Raw genomic sequence first — 18,377 nt, forward strand, 5'->3', positions numbered from 1 at the left:
GATGGTTAAGCCATGAATAAGGTGGTCTCATCAAGGGAATGTGTAGGAGTCCAAGAACAAAACCTTGGACAGAGCTGAGGGGGAATCAGAAAAAGACTGGGAAGCAGGGAAGCACATCACTGCTTCACGGAAGCTGCCAGAGAAAGCGCTTCAAGAAAGACATGTTAAGAGTACAGGAGGTCAAGTAGGAGGACTGGTTTTCTCTATCTGGACACCACTGGTGATCTCGACTATGGAGTAGCAAGCCTGGGTATTTTAACAGTAAACAATGGAAAAGTTTACAGAGTAACTATTTTAAGGAATTCTACTATCAAAAGGAACAGAGAAATGAAACAGTAACTAGAAATAGTAGCGGCCTGTGATCAAACCTTTTGAGTCACATTAAATATGAGACTTTTTAGTTTGAAAGGCTACCTAGTTGTCTTGTACTGTTTCAGAACAAGTGAAATCCCATGATGTTCTGTTTCTGCTTATCAGAAATTACTTTTGCAACCAAAGAAAGACTTTCAGTTAACAGAAGACCACAGGACATTGAACTCTTAGGGCTACAGTGAAGATACTACAGGAATTAGGCACATCATTTAGCCAACCAAGAAGAAAATATGCTTGATAACTTGCCCAAGGCTGCCCCAGTACAAGGTGCACTAGAAAAAAGGCAAACTACAAACTGACTGTTTGCTGTTTTTCAAAACAGTTGTAGGATAAAATCACAAGCATTTTCTTTCCTCCTAAGATGCATATAAATATTTTCCAATTGTATATGCAAATGTGTATGTGATTTGTGTGCTAATTTCCTAAGTGAATTTCTGCAGAACATCTGAGCTAAAGTGTACTTTGCATTAGCAAAAAAGAACAAGAGGAAGAAAAAAAATGCATGACAAAGAGTCTTTACTTTTAAACGGTTATTGATACACCAAGTAATAACATGTAACAAGTTCCTGAATTCTATTATCTAGTAATTTTGATTAAGAGAAACTAGAAGCAGCCCAATTACACCAGTATTCATCGTTCTAACCATTAGCAGGAATGGACTACTTTAAGGCTGGCTGCTGCTTCACACAGGTTACAAATAACTATTTACTACTTTTTCATAGATAAAGCCCCTGACCTTTAAGAAAGTGTTGGGAAAAAAATTATTTTATCCCTTTCTTTCTTCAAATAATTGAGGTTTTTTTCCCTAGATCTAACAAAGAAAAAGTCATCACTGATATACATGTTGCTAGAGCCAAATGGCACAGGAAAAGAGACAATATATACCTATAAAAAAGAAAGGGATACCTCAAGAAATATGAGGCAAAAGGAGGACACCTTTAGAAAAACTCTAAGTCTGTACAAAGAAGCTAGATTTGCTACTCTCCAAAAAGTGAAGGGACCTACTATGTAATATAAGGAAATAACTTAACACCTTTTCATAGGAATCAAACTTGAGCTTTGCTAAAGCCTCATATTCTATGAAGGCATCCAAAAATGCTGATCTTCCCCTATCCATTTATGCGGTAGTTTTCATGGATTTCTGGACGGATGTCACACACAAAGGCCAAGAGGTTATCCAAGACTTCATCCCTGTTCTGCCGGAAGTAGGTCTCGAGGATGGTCATCTTCTCCTGGGTCTCCTTCTCCACTTCAGAGCTGCAGCTGCCATGGGATCCCAGAGCCTGGAGAGGGGAAGCAAAGACACAGAGGGATTATCAGGACAATGCTTGGGTTGGTCAGGGACATTTCATAATCAACAGATATAAACCAGTAGTCAGCAATGTTACCTCATAACTGAAGAACATGTAGGTATTCCCATAGTTAATGGGAACCACATCTACAAAAGGTAAGCGGCACAGCCTTCCACTACCAGAAAGTTATCCTGGAGAGACTCATTCACATCTCTCCAAAGTCTAATGCATAGCCTTAATCCAAGAATGGAATCAACCCAAAGACTCAAAAACTGGAGTCAGTTAAATAAATGATGGTGTTTCTATATAAGAGAACACTATTCAGCAATATGAAATGAACTATAAATATGCAGTTTAAGAAAGAAAAAAGCAAGATACAGAACAGTATCAGTGTGGCTAGTATTTTGTGTGTGTGTGGTTTTTAAAGTGGGGAGTTACATGTTTAAAAAAAAACTCTTTAAGCATAATAAACACAAGCCAGGGAAGTGGTAGGCACCTGTAGTCCCAGCTATTCAGGACTGAGGTGGGAGGATTGAGAGTTCTAGCCACGCCTGAGCAAAACAGCAAGGCCCCAGTCCAAACACACACACACACACACACACACACACACACACACAACAGAATAATAACACAAGGGAAATGCAATTTAAGAGGAATATACAAGGAGTTTTACCATTATTAGTTAATGTTTTAGCTCTTAAGTTCAGCAGTGGATTCACCAACATATCATATCTGTTCTTTCAAATATAAATATTCTTGACAAATTCACACAAAAAAACAGTTAACAGTGATTGACTCTGAGGAATGCAGATCTGAGAGGAAAACTAACTTCTCACAGTTGTCCTTTTTTTACTGCCCGAATTTTTTTACTGGATGCATGTCTGTCTTACTCCTTCAGTTTCCATTTACAATTTAATACACGCTATTCTGTCACATTGCCTATTCCTCACAACAACCTATGAGAAGGCTATTTATCAAGATAAAGTTAGCTTTTCACCTGGGTTTTTAATTCCACAGGCCAGTAAATTCCATTTTAAATCAGTTTTAATTATGTTTTCTGTTATCTGCACCTAAGAGTCTCTGTGAAGCCCTCTCCCATTTTTCCCCCTTTCTAGAATTTTCCCTTTCTTTGTACTCCCTGTGATCTGCTTTTGTATGGCTGCTGTATGCTTTGTACGGCTGCTGTATGCTTTATACATAGCCTATACGACTGGTAAATGTCTCTCCACATACTACACTAAAATGGGATTTCCACTTGATTTATGTTTATGACCATCACAGCACATTCTGCAGTTGTGGGTTTGCATGATTTGCATTTTATTATTTATTTATTTACAACTATCTATTTACAACTATTTAACTGAGACTCCCTGACCTCTAGATGATAAGCTGAGTTCCATGAGGGAAAGGACAACAACTATTTCTGGTCACAGCTGATCCCAGCATCTAGCACACTACCTGCCACATGTTAATGTTCAATATATATTTGTTAAATGACTGAGCAAATGAAAACTCAATGTGAATGAAAAATATCATCCTAAAAGACTCAGTCTGAGCATACTCTCTAAGCTATGCTGGATATTTCAAAAGCCTGGGCATGGTGTGAGTGATGGAGAGTCTCAGGGAGCTAAAGCAGTAATGAAAATAAATGGACCCCACCGCAGCTTCCTTGGCCTTGAACTCTTTCTCCCTCTGCAGGCGGTACTGTTCAATTTCAGCCTGAGCTTCTTCTTTGGCCTGCTTCAGCCTCCTGTTCTTCCCTGTTTTCAAAGGAGAGAGCTGTATTAGGAAGTTAAAAGACAAGTAGAAAAGCAAGCAAACTGAGATGGCAATTTTAACAGTAAACATAAGGGGACAAAAAGTCAGTCTCAAGAGATATGTATGGGAAGGAACCCTGCCTCCTACAGATTATACTTAACTAGAAAGTAACCAGATGAAAAGGAATAACTTCCACGATGACAGGCCAGAAATATGATGGAAAATAATTGTAGGATGTGTCAGAATATTCTCTCAATTCCAACTACACAGCCAACATAAAATGGCTAACAGTAGCCATCTGGGGAACCCTTCCTCTCTAAGAAGTAAACACCTAAAAATGGTGCTGATTACAATTGGAGCTCTACTTCAAAGCTTAGCAAGGAGGTAAAAATGCGCCCAAGGGACATCACCCTCAATGACTAATGAAATAGATGATATAATATTGGAAACTTTAAATCTCTGTCTGTCACAAGGATGTAATGAGAGTGGTGAGTGGAAGGAATGCTGAATGGTGAGCACTGGACAGTAAGATGGCACAAGCAGCTGAGAAGCAGGGAGACAAGGGCGTTCTAGTATCTAGAAGAAAGTAGTTTCAACAAAGCTGGAAAAAAACCTCTAGGTTCTTTCAGAGCCTGTAAAAACAGACCACAAGACCAGTCAACACATACTCTTGCTTTGAACCTCTGCTCACCAAACTTCTTGGGTCCCCAAATAAAAAAATCAGAAGGGTTCTTAGATCAACTTGAGTATTTATTTAACTCAGAGCAAAAGACAGTCTTTGTTATACCTCATTGTGTATCAACTGTCTAGAGTATAAGCCGGTGAATGAAAATGAATTAAACCTTCCACCTCCTGATTGACTCTATGATGTCAACATTCCATGAGGCTAGTCTGAAACAAGTAACAGGTCTAAGCACCCCAACAACTATTTCTGAAAGTCTACATTCACTCCAGGATTAATTCAGGTCTACTGCTGTCCATTTCAGCCCACCTCTACCCAATCCTTCCCATGCTACCCTCCCATTAGCTATGCTGAGTCATATCTCAAAGCCAAAGATCTTTTCCAAATGAACAATCTATAAATAACATTCATGGTCCAGATGTGCAGTAGCTCCACATAGTTTCTCAAGACATCACTCCTAACTCCCACAGCTCCCTGCATTTACTACTTAAGATAAAACCATTCGCTGCCTTTCAGCAAACACCTTCAATATTCTTTGATAGGTTTCTCCGAAAACTAAAAATATTTCAACAAGAAACCACATTTATTTTAAAACTTGTTCTTCTTGGGTCTTACATATGGGAGCCAGTGTTTTGTTTCCCTCCAATGAAATAATCCACAACACAAACTTTTTTAAAAATGTTAAGGTCCAAAGCAATGATTTCCTTAAAAATTTGGGTTGGGCCATTTTACCACATCATACACTGCCATTTTACCACCACATCATACACTGATTTTACCACATCATACACCACACATCATACACTATCTGTAACCCATAATTACAGATCAAGAAAGGCAGTAATTTCTCAAACTGTAACTCTTTTTCCTAATTATTAACAATCCTGACTTATTTATTAGCCATAAACTAACGCCTTTAAAACAAATTCATTTAGTAAATATCTAACAGCTACCTGAGATACACTTACACTAGCCTGACAGGACAAAGATGGAAAAACACGACCCCCTACACCGCCAAGGCACTCAGGATTATTCTTACCATATTCCAAGTATTTTTTTTCCTGCACTTCCCCCAACTACTGTCACATCTTTCCCAGTAGATATAATTTCTGTCACTGATGAGCCATCACAAACTCTGGAAAGTCATTCTGGAAACACTCTATCACGGGACACAGAATCTTTCCAGTCACCAGAACAAGAAAAGGCATCCTCAAAGAAAGCTTTTCCTACTAAATATGGAGTACCACACAACCCCTAATTGAGAGAATAGAAGAGAGATGCTTGAAATCTACTTGGATGTCAGATAGAGTGTAAGACTTTTGCTAGGAGAAACACTGAAGAATTACAAAGATCACTATATTTCAGTATCTTAGTCTTGCACGGGAAAGGAGACCTCTAACCCCCAACTATGTTGCTTCCCAGGATATGGTCACATCATTTCTCTCTGAGCCTCATTTTTCCCATCTGTAAGATAGGGATAGAAACATCTTTCTGACCAAATAGGAAACTGGATACATGAAATTAAAACATGGACTCAGCCCCTGTCTTCAGAAGCTTAGACTAGAGACAGAGTCATATAAACAAACAGGTTACTGCACAACAGTGACAGAAATAAACTTGGGAGGGACTCCCAGCCTAGTTTGGGGGGGAGGAGTCAGGAAAGGCTTCTTGGAAGAACTACTCCTAAATGTTGAGGTCTGATGGAAGAACAAGGATTAGAGAACAAAGGGGAGGAAAAAGGGGAAAGTCTCTTCCAATCAGAGAAAAGAGTGTGTGCAAAGGCTCACAGATAAAAGAACTGAAGGTGCAATGCATGCTTTTGAGGAATCAAAGCGATTCAAAATGGCTGGAGGAAAGTATGTAGCCTGATCCAAAAAAGATTACCCCACCCCAATACGAAATTTGGGCTTTATTCTGCCGGCACTCAACGTCTGACTGTAAAGGCGGTGAGGTAGTCATATTTGCATTTCAGAAGGATGCCTGATGACAGAGAGGAGAACGGATTGACCGGAGTTATGTAGGACCGGCTCTTCCACCCCCAAGTTTAGATCAGACCCACCTGTTAAATACTTTAGCAGCCTTACATTTCTCAACCCCCGCTCTCACCTCACCTGAGACTAAACTATCCAACAACTGAACTAACTATCCAACAACTGCTTCCTTCACTAAACTATCCAACAACTGCTTCCTTCACTGAGACGTTGAATGCCACGTTGGCAAAGACAAGAGATGCACCGGACACTACCCCTGCCACATATTAGCCGCACAAATACACACACACACACACACACGGGCGCGCGCGCGCGCGCGCGAGCCACGAATTAGCGGCTACGGTAGCTCGCTGGCGGAAGAGAAGATACACAAACAAGCCTAGACGAGTGACTAAAGGTGACAAATGAGGGAGGGAGAAGAGGCCAAAACTCCAGGCTTCTAGAATGAGACACTGTGTGGATGGTAGCTCTCTTTTCTGAGGCTAAGCACCCAAGAGTAAGGGGGAGAGGGGAAAGACAAAGCGTTCCGTTTGGACAGCCCATTTCATAGGCCTCCCCACTCCAAAGACGCTAACCCCTTGTTTCCACGCCCGATGTTCTATCTCACGCCGAGCTCTCCAGTCGACTCCACAAGTCTCCCAGAACCTCAGTTCCAGAGAGCTTCAAAACACACGAGCTACCTGGCGCGGTGGCTCACGCCTGTAATCCCAGCACTCTGGGAGGTCGAAGTGGGAGAATCGCTGAAAACCAGGAGTTCGAGACTAGCGAGGCCTCATCTCGATAATTTTTTTTTTAATTAGTCGGGCGTGGTGGTGCGTGCCTGTAGTCACAGCTATTCGGGAGGCTGAGGTGGAAGGATCGCCTAAGTCCAGGAGGTCGAGGTTGCGGTGAGCCGTGATCGTGCCACTGCACATTAGTCTGGGCGACAGAGTGACACCCCAATTCAAACAAACAACAAAACAAAATAAACAGCAACAAAAAAAACCCCACGAACTTCCACAACTATAACCACGCCCGCATCCCGTAGCTTTTCGGGTCTCATCTTGCGGCCTAGCCGCCTTCCTTAGACTCGCGCCATTACTGGCCGTCCCAACCCGAAACTCACTCTTGCGGGCCTCGGACACCTTCTCGGCGGCCCGCTTCTCGGCCTGCAGCAGCTGCTGGATGCCCTGCGACTGACTGGCCATGGTGGCGGCAACTGAGACCGATACAGGGCCCCTATGTCGGCTCGAAGGCCCTTAGGGGTCAGCTGACCCGGCCCCCCACAATCTGCGCCTGCGCCCTGCGTCGGCACCCCGCCCCTCTGTCACGTGACGCGCGCAGCGTGGCGTCAGCTGATTGCTCTGAGTCCTTGACTCTGGCGAGTGGGGCGGGGCGGAGGAGGAAAGAACGGAGCGCCTCGACTGCGCATGCGCAGGGTCTCCTCTCCCCTCCCTTCCCTTCCCCTCCCCTCCTTTCCATTTCTCTCTCCCTTTTCTCCCCTTCTCTCACCATCTCTCCTCACCTAAGGCTCTTTAAATGGCTTGTCTGTTCGCTGGTTCTTTGTTGGTGCGCTGCCACGTTGCTGTTGCTGTAGTCCCTCACTTCAGTGTGCGCACGTTAAGATTGAGAGAGGAGGGGCTGAACCAAATCACTTTCCCACCACTCTCCATGTGCCTATGCACCCTCCCTTTCTGGAAATTTCTTCAGCACTCAAAATACATGAGTAGGTAGTTTAGAAGGATTCTTGTCAGCTCTCAGGGTGGAACCTTGGGTAAGTAAGGAGACTTGGGATCAAGTCTGCCACTAATCTGTGTGATTTTTTAGACTGGTTGCTGTCTCTTAATTGACCCAAATTCAGGAAAGGACTGGACTGTTTTCCATAAATGTTTGGTGAATGAGGACACAGCCAAGAGCAAGACAGACAAGGGCTCTGATGGAGTTCACAGTTGATGGACAAACCATAGATTCGCTTAGATAAATAGACAGTTACAAATTGTGATAGTCGGAGAAAAATGCAGGGTGCTTTAAGAAGGATCCTGTTGTTAAAGGTTGAAGGGTGTGTCTGTGAACGCTCTCTCAAGGAAGTGACATTTAAAATGAAAACTGAAAAATGAGAAGTTACCCAGTTTGATTTATTGTAGAGATGAGGTCTCGCCAAGTTGCCCAGGAGGGTCGCAAACAGAAATTTCTTGATTGAAATATTCTGCACTCCAGGAGCTGGAATCATGACTTAGGACATTTTCATTTAATTGAGATTAGGAGTGTGGTTGGAAAGAAGGCTAAAGTCCGAATTCCTATCCTTTTCTGATATGAAAAACAGGACTTGACTAATCTCTGAGCCAGTGATTTCTTGTGAAGATTTGTAATTTTTTGTGTTCTCAATATGAGACAAAGTAACAAACATAAAAAGCCATGTCTGCTCTTTTCTACTTGCCAGCATAATTTCACAGAGCCAGGGGCTTCCTTCACAGACCTGCAACTCTCCATATGGATGCTTTCAAGATAAAACAGAATAGAGCACATGCCCCCCCCCATGCCTCTCGCCTATATTCCTTGAAAGATAAATGACCCCAGTCCTTGCCTCTTTGTACACATAAAATAACGTCTGACAGAGTTAGTGATTATGCTTCTATAATCTATAACCAAATGTACTTTAGTAATCTATAACCAGCTGTATACTCTTACACCCAAACTTTGATGGGATATTGTACATACTGAAGCCCAACCATCTGTATGTAAGCAGTGGGCTTGACAACTGAGGCTGTAGGTCTTCGTCTATAGTCCTCGATAAAACTGCTGAATAGCCGGGCTCGGTGGCTCAGCCTGTAATCCCGTGCCCTTGGGAGGCTTAGGTGAGTGGATTGCCTGAGCCCGTGGGTTCGAGACCCGCCTTGGGCAGGCGAGACCTCATCTCTACAATAAAATCAAAAAATTAACTGGGCGTGGTAGCGCACACCTGTGATTCCGGCTACTCGGAAGGCTGAGGCGGAAGGATCGCTGGAGCCCAGCAGGTTGAGGCTGCGGTGGCCAGGAGCGGCCACTGCACTCCAGTCTGGGTGACAGAGTGAGACTCCAACTCAAAAAAAAAAAATTTCTGAATAAAACTACCTATAATTTTGTAGGTTGTTGATTGTTTGCTTGTATGTTCGTTTTTAGAGATGGGGTCTCCTTCTGTTGCCCAGGATCAAGGGCAGTGTTACCATCATGGCTCACTGCAGCCTTGAACTCCTGGGCCGAAGAAATCCTCCTGCCTCAGTCTCCCAAGTAATTGGGACTACAGGTGCACACCACCATGCCCAGCTTAACTTTAACTCTAAAATCTGGATTTTTTTTTTTTTTAGTTGACATCAGAAAACATAATCCACAGTTGAATGTGGAGGCATATGCCTATAGTCCCAGCTGCATGGGGGGGCTGAAGCAGAAGGATCCCTTGAGCCCAGGAGTTTGAGGCTGCAGAGCACTATGAAAGGCCAGCCTGGGGCAACATAGTGAGACCTCATCTCTAAAAAGAAAAGAAGAAAAAAATAGAAAACACAATTTATTTAGTCAATCAATGGAGGACAGCAATACACACTTCTAGGGATGGGATGAAGGTTAAAAGGGATGATGGAAAAAGTGAAAACAACCTAAATGTCCATCAACAGATGAGTAGATAAACACCATGGGGCATATCCGTAAAATAGAACAGTATTTGGTTATAAAGAGGAATAAAGTACGAATACACTCTACAACATGGATGAACCTTGGTAACATTATGCTAGATGAACGGTCAGCCATGAAATGCCAATTATTGTACAGTTCCATTTATATTAAATGTCCAGAATAGGCAAGCAAATAGATTAGTGGTTAACCAGAGGCTGAGAGGAGAATGGGAATGGGGAGTGGCTGCTAACTGGTATGGGGTTTCTTTTGGGGGCAATGAAACTGTTCTGGAATGAGATAGTGGTGATGGTTGCACACCCTTGTGAACATACCAAAAAATCTCCGCTGAATTACACATTTTAAAGGAGTTAATGATCCAGTACGTAAATTATATCTCAATAAAGTTGTTATTACAGAGAGAGAGATGATGATGATGATAGATTTGAAGCGCCTGCACAATTTCTAGCCTGCATTAAGTGTCAGGAAATAGAAGTCATTGTTTTTATTTGGCTGGGAGTAATTGTTTGACTTACAAATCCAGTTGTCTACTTAATAAAAGCCTTCACGTTAGGTTTTCTCTAACAGCTTCAGAGCACTTAAGTATCTACAAATTCTAGAATTCCTCTTGCTCACAGCATTTCAAAAGTGTATTGTGTAAAAAGAGAAACATTAGACAATCCCTCCTCTGAAATTCTGAGACTGGTTTGGATTTTTCTAGTGATCTGAGTGGGTGTTTGTTGTCAGAACTTGGGCACCCTGAGGAGGTGTCCCACAATAACTAGGAAATAAGGGTGAAGCAATTGCCTTCCGAGGAAAAACCTTGCAGTCTTGAACAGAGATTGGCAGAATCATCTGAAGGGCAGAGTGGATCTAGGCCTTGTTGCCCTGACCAAGGAACGTATCAGCATATCTGAGAAAAGAATATTTTCATTGTAAGGAGTGGTTGTTCAGACACAGGCTGAAACAAAGAGAAGGGACAAGGGTGCTCTTCACAGGCCTGGCTTAGCAATGACTAAGGAAGGTGAGGTGTCTCACTGCCTTGGCTGAGACAGCTGGACAGCCTGCGTTCAAATCCCAGCCCTGTAATTTAGCAAATTACTTCACCAGCCTGAGCCTCCAACTCCTCATATGCCACAAATGAGGTTAACAATAGGATAGTAGGGTTACTGTGAGGATGAAATCAGTTAATCATGTAACTAGCTTAGAATGGACTCACTGCCCACAGAAACTTAGATATCTGGCTCCCTTCGATAGTGACTTCTCAACAACAAACAAGAAATGACCTTGTGTAACTGGCCAACAGAAGGTCACCTCAGACAAGGGACTGTGTCTAGAAACTCTGCGGGCCACTGCACATGATTAGACAGGTTGTTCACTGCACAAGGAGGCAAGATTAGACTAAAATCCAGCCCATACTCTACTTGTTTGGCCCAGAGGGAGCACCTTCTTTAAAAAAAAAAAAAAAAAAAAATATATATATATATATATATATATATATATAAACTTCTTGGGACTGAAATAGTAGTCGGTCCTATGACAAAATCCACGATGAGGGCATGACTTGCCCCATGGGAAACTCATGGAAGAAGTGAATGCATTCCTCTGGGAGACAGCTTCCTGGTCTCTGGCTCAGGTGATCACTTTATACACTTTCCATATTGGGATTGAGAAAAAGAACAAACTTTTTCTTTGAAGACCATGAGTCCCCTTTACTGACCCCAAGTAGCTGTAAAATGCCATATGCTAGACAGTCCGTTGCTACCCAATGTTATCTCTTTAAACCAGTGAGAATTCCCATCAAACAACTTTGTATCAACTAATTCCTTGTTTCCCTTTGCCTTTAAAACCTGTTATAGCAAAGACCAAACAGAACACCTCTCAAGGCAACGTAGACGTGTGACTGGGGCTGTAATCCCCAAAATTGGCCCAAATAAACATCTCTATATTAATTTTGCCTCTATTTCTTTCTTTAGGTTGACAGATGTTAAGGATTAATACATAATAAATCCTTCCTCTCCCTTGATTTATACTGAAGATAATTATTGTTCAATAAAATTATAGGAAGCCATTGTTTTGGACTAAGCTCTTGTTCTAGGCCCCGAAGGAGTAAGCTAAAAATCAAAATAGAGTCACTCATGCTGAGGTTTCTGCAGTCCCAAACCAACCTAAGATGTTATCTGACCTTCTCAGAAATCAGAAGAGAGAAATTAACAGCCTAATTTCCTGAACTGGCCAATTTCAATCAGCATGGTAATAAAGTGCCCTCTGCTTTAATCCTTACCAAAAAGTAACCTGATATTAACCAATCACTTCTTTTTCTTTTTTCTAAAATATTTTATTTTAAAGATATGGGGTATATCCAGGATTAGGTAGACAAGTGGGCATCATACAGGTAAAGTGTGGGCCTCCCTTTGATCCCCACTTTGCCTGCTTTGAGATCAGGTACACTTACTGATGTTGTGTGCCTCCCCCCACCACCCCCAGTATTCGCTACTGCCAATCCCTTTCTTATAGTATTATGGTAAATGTTCAGGGTCCACTTATGAATGAGTACATGTGGTATTCTGTTCTTTGTTTCTGTGATAGATCACTGAGTATGATAGACTCTAAATCCATCCAAGTTGCTGTGAAGTCCATATGTTTGTTCTTATTTATGACTGCATAATATTCCATTGTGTATGTGTACCACAATTTTTTTTATCTTGTCCAGCTTCAATGGGCAGCACAGTTGGTTCCATGTTTTTGCTATTGCAAATAGTGCTGCAATAAACATACATGTGCAGGTATCTTTTTGTAGAATGATTTGAGTTTCTCCAGATATAGTCCTAATAGGAGGATTGCTGGGTCATATGGAAGGTCAATTTCTAGTTCTTTTAGAAATCACCACACTGTTTTCCATAGAAGTTGAACTAGTTTGTATTCCCACCAGCAGTGTCGAAGTGTTTCCTTTTCTCTGCATCCTCACTTATTTTTCTTTTGTTCTCTTGTTTCTGCCTTACAAAGCAAATAACTAAAATGTCCAATCTACTGTTTGTTTGTTTTGTTTTGTTCTGCTTTCTTCAACCATTCTGTTTATAAAACCAGCCTCCTCTGCTTGGCTCATGGGAACGCTTATTATTCTACTTTATGGAATGAAGTGTTGCCTGATTCTACAACTGCAAAAAAAAAAAAGGCAAACTAAGATCTTCAAAGTCTCATAATTTTGTCCTTGGACATTATAAAGAGACTAAGATTACTTACATTCTCAAATCTTAGCCAGTGTTATATAATGTCCTCCAATGAACCCATATTGTAGCAATATAAATTGCTATCATGGCATTTATTTCTTATTTCAGTCTCTTCACAGATCCAGGATCAGCCTGGGTAACACTGTTTTCACGGGAGCTAAGGAGCATGTCTGGAAAGTGGATTAAGGAAACAAAGAACTGCAAATTATTCCTGGAAATTAACTATTAATACAAAAAGTTTGAATGAAGTCATGAGCAAAGAAGTATTAATAGTAACACTTTCCTTTCGTTCATTTGAAAGTGTTTACTGAGCATCTGTTATAACAGCCAGGTGCTGTTATGTGAGCAAAACAGACACATTCTTTGTCCTCTTGGAGTTTAGAGTTAATGGATAAACAGTCTAAACAGATATGTCCACCAATTAATACCTAATATCACACTGAGTTAAATGCTTTACAGTTGGGTGGCCCAACATATGAACCACTAGCCACGTGCAGCTACTGAGCACTTGAAATGTGGTTAGTTCTAATTGAAATGTGCTCCAAGCGTGAAATACACAGCAGAGTTCAAAAACGTTGTACCAAAAAATGTGAAATAGCTCATTAATTTTTATTGATTACAAGTAGACGTTAATATTTTAGATATATTGGACTAAATAAAATGTCAGCAAAATTAATTTCACCACCTCACACCCATTAGGCTGACTATATTTTTAAAAAACAGAAAATAGTAAGTGCTGATGAGGATGAGGAGAAATGGGAACCCTTGTGCATTGTTGGTGGGAAAGTAAAATGGTGCAGTTGCTATGGAAAACAATATGGCACTTTCTCAAGGATTAAACCATGTTTAAACAAGACCAGCACCAAGTTGTAACCAATCCAACTGTTTCTGTACCTTATTTTCACTTTTTGTGCATCACTTCCTTTTTTGTCCTTAAATCCTCTCTGACCAAATGGCAGTGTGGAGTCTCTCTGAACCTAGTCTGGTTTTGGGGGTCTGTCCATTTCACAACTCATTGTTCTATCAATTTATGAAACTCTGATAATTTTAGTTTGTCTAAAGTTTTTCTTTTAACAGTATATACCCCCAAAGAATTGAAAGCAAGATCTCAAAGAGATATCTGAACACATAGCAGCACTGTTTACAATAGCCAAAAGATGGGACAAATCCAGAGTCTATTGATAGATGAATAGATAAACAAAATGTGGTATATACATACAATGGAATATTATTCAGCCTCGAAAAGGAAGGAAATTCTGACACATGTTACAACATGGATGAACCTTAAGGACATTAAGCTAAATGAAATAAGCCAGTCATAAAAGGGCAAATATTGTATGATTCCACTTATATGAGGCATCTAGAGTAGTCAAACTCATAGAGACACCAAATAGAATGGTGGTTGCCAGGGGCTAGGAGGAGAAAGGAATGAGAAGTTGTTTAATGGGTATAGAGTTTCTGATCTGCAAGATGGAAAAGTTCTGGAGCTTAATTCCACAACAACATGAATGTATTTAATACTACTGAACTGTACACTTAAAATGTCAGGATGGTAGACTTTATGCTATTAGTATTTTACCATAACTAAAAATAAAATTTTTTGAAACAAAAAAAATAATTTAACTTTTTCTCTTTTTAAAAATGTGCCCAATAGAAAAATATATTACACATGAGGCCCATATTATATTTCTGTTGGTGCTGCTCTAATGAAAAAGAAATTTGACACTCCCTTGAATATCAACAAACAAAAAGTTTTGTTTGTTTGTTTGTTTGTTTTTGAGTTGGAGTCTCACTCCATCACATGGCATCCATGGCACACTCACAGCCACCCCAGCATTGACCTACTGGGCTCAGGAGATCCTTCTGCCTCAGCCTTCCTAGTAGCCGGAACTGCAGATACGTGCTACCATGCCTGGCTTATTTTTTATTTATTGTCAAGACTCTGGGCTGGTCTCAAACCCATGGGCTCAGGGAATCCACTCACCTCGACCAAAGTGCTGGGATTTACAGGCTGAGCCACCAAGCCCAGCCCAACAAAAGGTTTTTAACAGAGGAATTTGAGTTTGAGAAATAAAAATGAAGCCCTAATCCCCCCAGCCGACTGAATGGATGCCCTCCTGGCCAAGGGGACCCCAGAGAAACGTTAAAAACTGAGTTCTGGGCCATGATGGGAAGGGAGGTTGGACACGCCTCAGTATGTTCCTTGCTTACTAAACTTTAACCAGAATTCTTTCCTGAAGAGTACACAGAAACCAGCTCTAGAAAACAAGAAACGGACGACTTATTCCTTTATCACCTTTAGCCTGACCATGGAGTGGTTCTGGCCAGTTTACACAGACTGCACGGTGAGGGCTTCTATGTCCTCTGTCTCACCTTTTGACGTCAGAGGGCCAAAAACTCCACCTTCAGATTATGCTAATGCCACCATTTTTTGAACAGGCGACCCATGAAGAGGCATGAAGCTCAATTGCACATGTGCATGTGTCTCCTTTCATAGCTATTCATGACTTTTCCTACAGCTTACTGAGCAGGTGTACTCAGCCAGCTGCTGCAGCATACATTTCTGTCTTACATTTCAGGGTATTGTTCCCGCTTCTGTCAGAGGCCATGTTGCCCAGCCTGTCAGAATGACCACCTTGCAGGCCACAATCCTGTATGAGTAATAAAGTTCTTTTTTCTAAATGTATGGACTTCATCATTCTTCAGTAGACAATCTAGACTGAAGCATAAGAAGGAGTTTACTAGTCAAGCTTGAGGTGTCTACGCTGTGGTGGGGTTTGAAGTTAGTAGGAACGCAGAGTTTTTGAGGCAGAAAGAACAACTTGGGCAAAATCCCTGAGGCAAAAGAGAAAATGGAGTGTTCCAGAAAGAAGTGAGTCTGGAGTGCACAGAGGGAGGGGGAGAAGGCTCTGAGGTGAGGGACCAGCTCAGAAGGGGCCTGGAGGCCTTGCTAAGGACTCTGACCTTTATCTCAAAGGTAATTGGAAGCCAGCCAGGCTCGGTGGCTCAGCCTGTAATCCCGCACCTTTGGGAGGCTGAGGTGAGTGGATTGCCTGAACCCATGAGTTCGAGACCTGCCTGGGCAGCGAGACCTTATCTCTACAATAAATCAAAAAATCAGCCGGGCGTGGTAGCGCATGCCTGTAATTTCGGCTACTTGGAAGGCTGAGGTGGAAGGATCTCTGGAGCGGCCACTGCACTCCAGTCCGGGAGCGGCCACTGCACTCCAGTCTGGGCAACCGAGTGAGACTCCAACTCAAAAAAAAAAAACTGGAAGCCAAGGGGGAGCTGAATGGCCAAAGTGCATGTGAAGAGGTTGCTCTTTCTACAACTTTTTCTTTTTTTTGAGTCAGAGTCTCACTCTGTCGCCCAGGCTGGAGTACAGTGGCATGCTCGCAGCCACCACAGCCTCAACCTGCTGGGCCCAGGCAATCCTTCTGCCTCAGCCTTCCAAGTAGCTGGGTCTACAGGTGTGTGACCATGCCAGGCTAAAAAATCTGCTTTCTTTATAATGAGATGCAATTGGGAACATTGGTTATATTATCAAGTTTTTGACTGAGATGTCATATTTAAATTGCTGATAAGTAGTTCTCAGATGATCCTTCCACCTCAGCCTTCCAGGGAGGTGGAACTATAGGCACGTGCTACCACACTCCACTAATTTTTTTGATATAGAGAAGAGATTTCACCAAGTTGCCCAGGCTGGTCTCAAACCCCTGGGCTCAGGCATTCCTCTCACCTCTGCCTCCCAAAGTGCTGGGATTGCAGGCATGAGCCACCACACCTGGCCTCTTTCTACATCTTTTAAGGAGGGGGAGGGGAGACGAGGGCAGAGCTCATGTGGGTGTCACTCTTTTTTAAATAAAGTTAAATATCTAATTAAATGTAGTTTAATTTTATACCTTTTTCGTGATATTGACAATGTTAAACTATATTTATTTATCTATTTTTTTTAGCTAAAGTCTCACTCTGTCACCCAGGCTGCAGTATGGTGCATGATCATGGCTACCATAGCCTTGACCCGCTGGGCTCTAGTGATCCTTCCACCTCAGCCTTCCAGATAGCTGGGACTATAAGTGTGTGCCACCACACTCGGCTGACTTATTTGATTTTTTGTGGAGCTGAGATCTAGCCATGTTGCCCAAGTTGGTCTCAAATTTCTGGACTTAGGCAATCCTCAGCTTCCCAAAGTGCTGGGATTATAGGCATGAGCCGCCACAGCAGCCTGACATGTTGAACTTTACCTAAGCTTGTGCTTTACCTAAGCAACAGTTGTCACCTCTCAGCCTTTTGTTTTTCACAACCCCCTCATCCTTTTGTGTTCCTGGAAATCAAGTTAAGTACAAGAACCAACCTTTGGCTCCTCCCATTAATTTAGATAAGATTCCCTGCCATAGTATTCACAGAAGACTCATCTGTGTTTCTCTGTGACAAGACCATATCCAGGCCCCCTAGCTTCCTGTTCTTTGTCTCAGGAGCTGTTAACTAAGATTAGAATTGTCTGTCTCCCTAAACTGGCTTCACACAAAAATAAGCATTTCCCATTCAGCTGGATGAGACTCTCCGTGAAAGCAAAACAACTCCAACTGTACATCACCCAGCTGCCACTTGTCTACTCCTCTCTATTAAGGTCTAAGGCGGAGCCACCTTGCCACAGCACTTTGATCATCACACCTGGATAGCTCTCTCCATTGCAATAGCCTGAAAAAAAGAATCTCCTTAATTGTCCCATGCATTTTGTCTTTTTTAATAATTTGGTTTTAATTAATTTTCATCATTTTTTTCTTCATGATCCAGATTATCATTATTTGATGTTTTAGTTAAAAGGAGACAGATATTTTTAAATGCAAAAAAAAAAAAAATGTTAACTTTTGGTGCTATGTCAGGGACTGACAGTAGAAAAAATGTTCAAATCATAGTTATACAAATGAAAATATCAAATGGAGATCTAGTTATCAAAGAAAGCAATATATTAAAGGCTCACAATTATGTGTGTAGAATACGTTAAAAAGTCAGCTTGCTAGCCAACTATTGTGGTTTTAAAAAACTACTGCAGAGGTTTGAAGAAAATAGATTTATTTAGTTAGCTTATAAAGAAATTAAAGTATTAAAAAGAAATTATGCCATTATTAAAATGGTGTTAGCTTTTAAATATACCAATTTCGTTAATCAAAAAAAAATTTTAATAAGAAATGCCACTACAGAACTGCAGTCTTGTCTTTTGTTTTAAAGCAAGAAACAGAACGCCAGTAATCAGAAAGCACTAGTAGGTGTCAGTTAATCCAAAATACTAGCTTTATAGTTCCAAAGCAGTTGCAAAGGGAACTTCTTAAGAACGAGGGGGGAGGGGGGATAGAAGAACTTTATAACAACTGGAATCCTTCCTTAGCCAGGCATGGTGGCACATGCCTATAGTCCGAGCTACTAAGGA

The 18,377-nt window shown here is 41.6% G+C and overlaps 1 protein-coding gene across 1 annotated transcript; it reads right to left on the reverse strand.

Moving 5' to 3' along the window:
• Positions 1-871: 871 nt before the first annotated feature.
• Positions 872-7,410, reverse strand: ATP6V1G1 (ATPase H+ transporting V1 subunit G1). The gene is made up of 3 exons (XM_008057209.1): positions 7,201-7,410; positions 3,324-3,424; positions 872-1,655 (listed from the first exon to the last, which is right to left on the reverse strand). The coding sequence occupies exons 1-3, from the start codon at positions 7,280-7,282 to the stop codon at positions 1,482-1,484; spliced, it is 357 nt and encodes a 118-aa protein (XP_008055400.1). The 5' UTR covers positions 7,283-7,410; the 3' UTR covers positions 872-1,481.
• Positions 7,411-18,377: the final 10,967 nt, after the last annotated feature.

Source organism: Carlito syrichta, unplaced genomic scaffold (genome assembly GCF_000164805.1).
Source record: "Carlito syrichta isolate Samal-C Ts95f unplaced genomic scaffold, Tarsius_syrichta-2.0.1 Scaffold302868, whole genome shotgun sequence".
Lineage (NCBI taxonomy): Eukaryota > Metazoa > Chordata > Mammalia > Primates > Tarsiidae > Carlito > Carlito syrichta.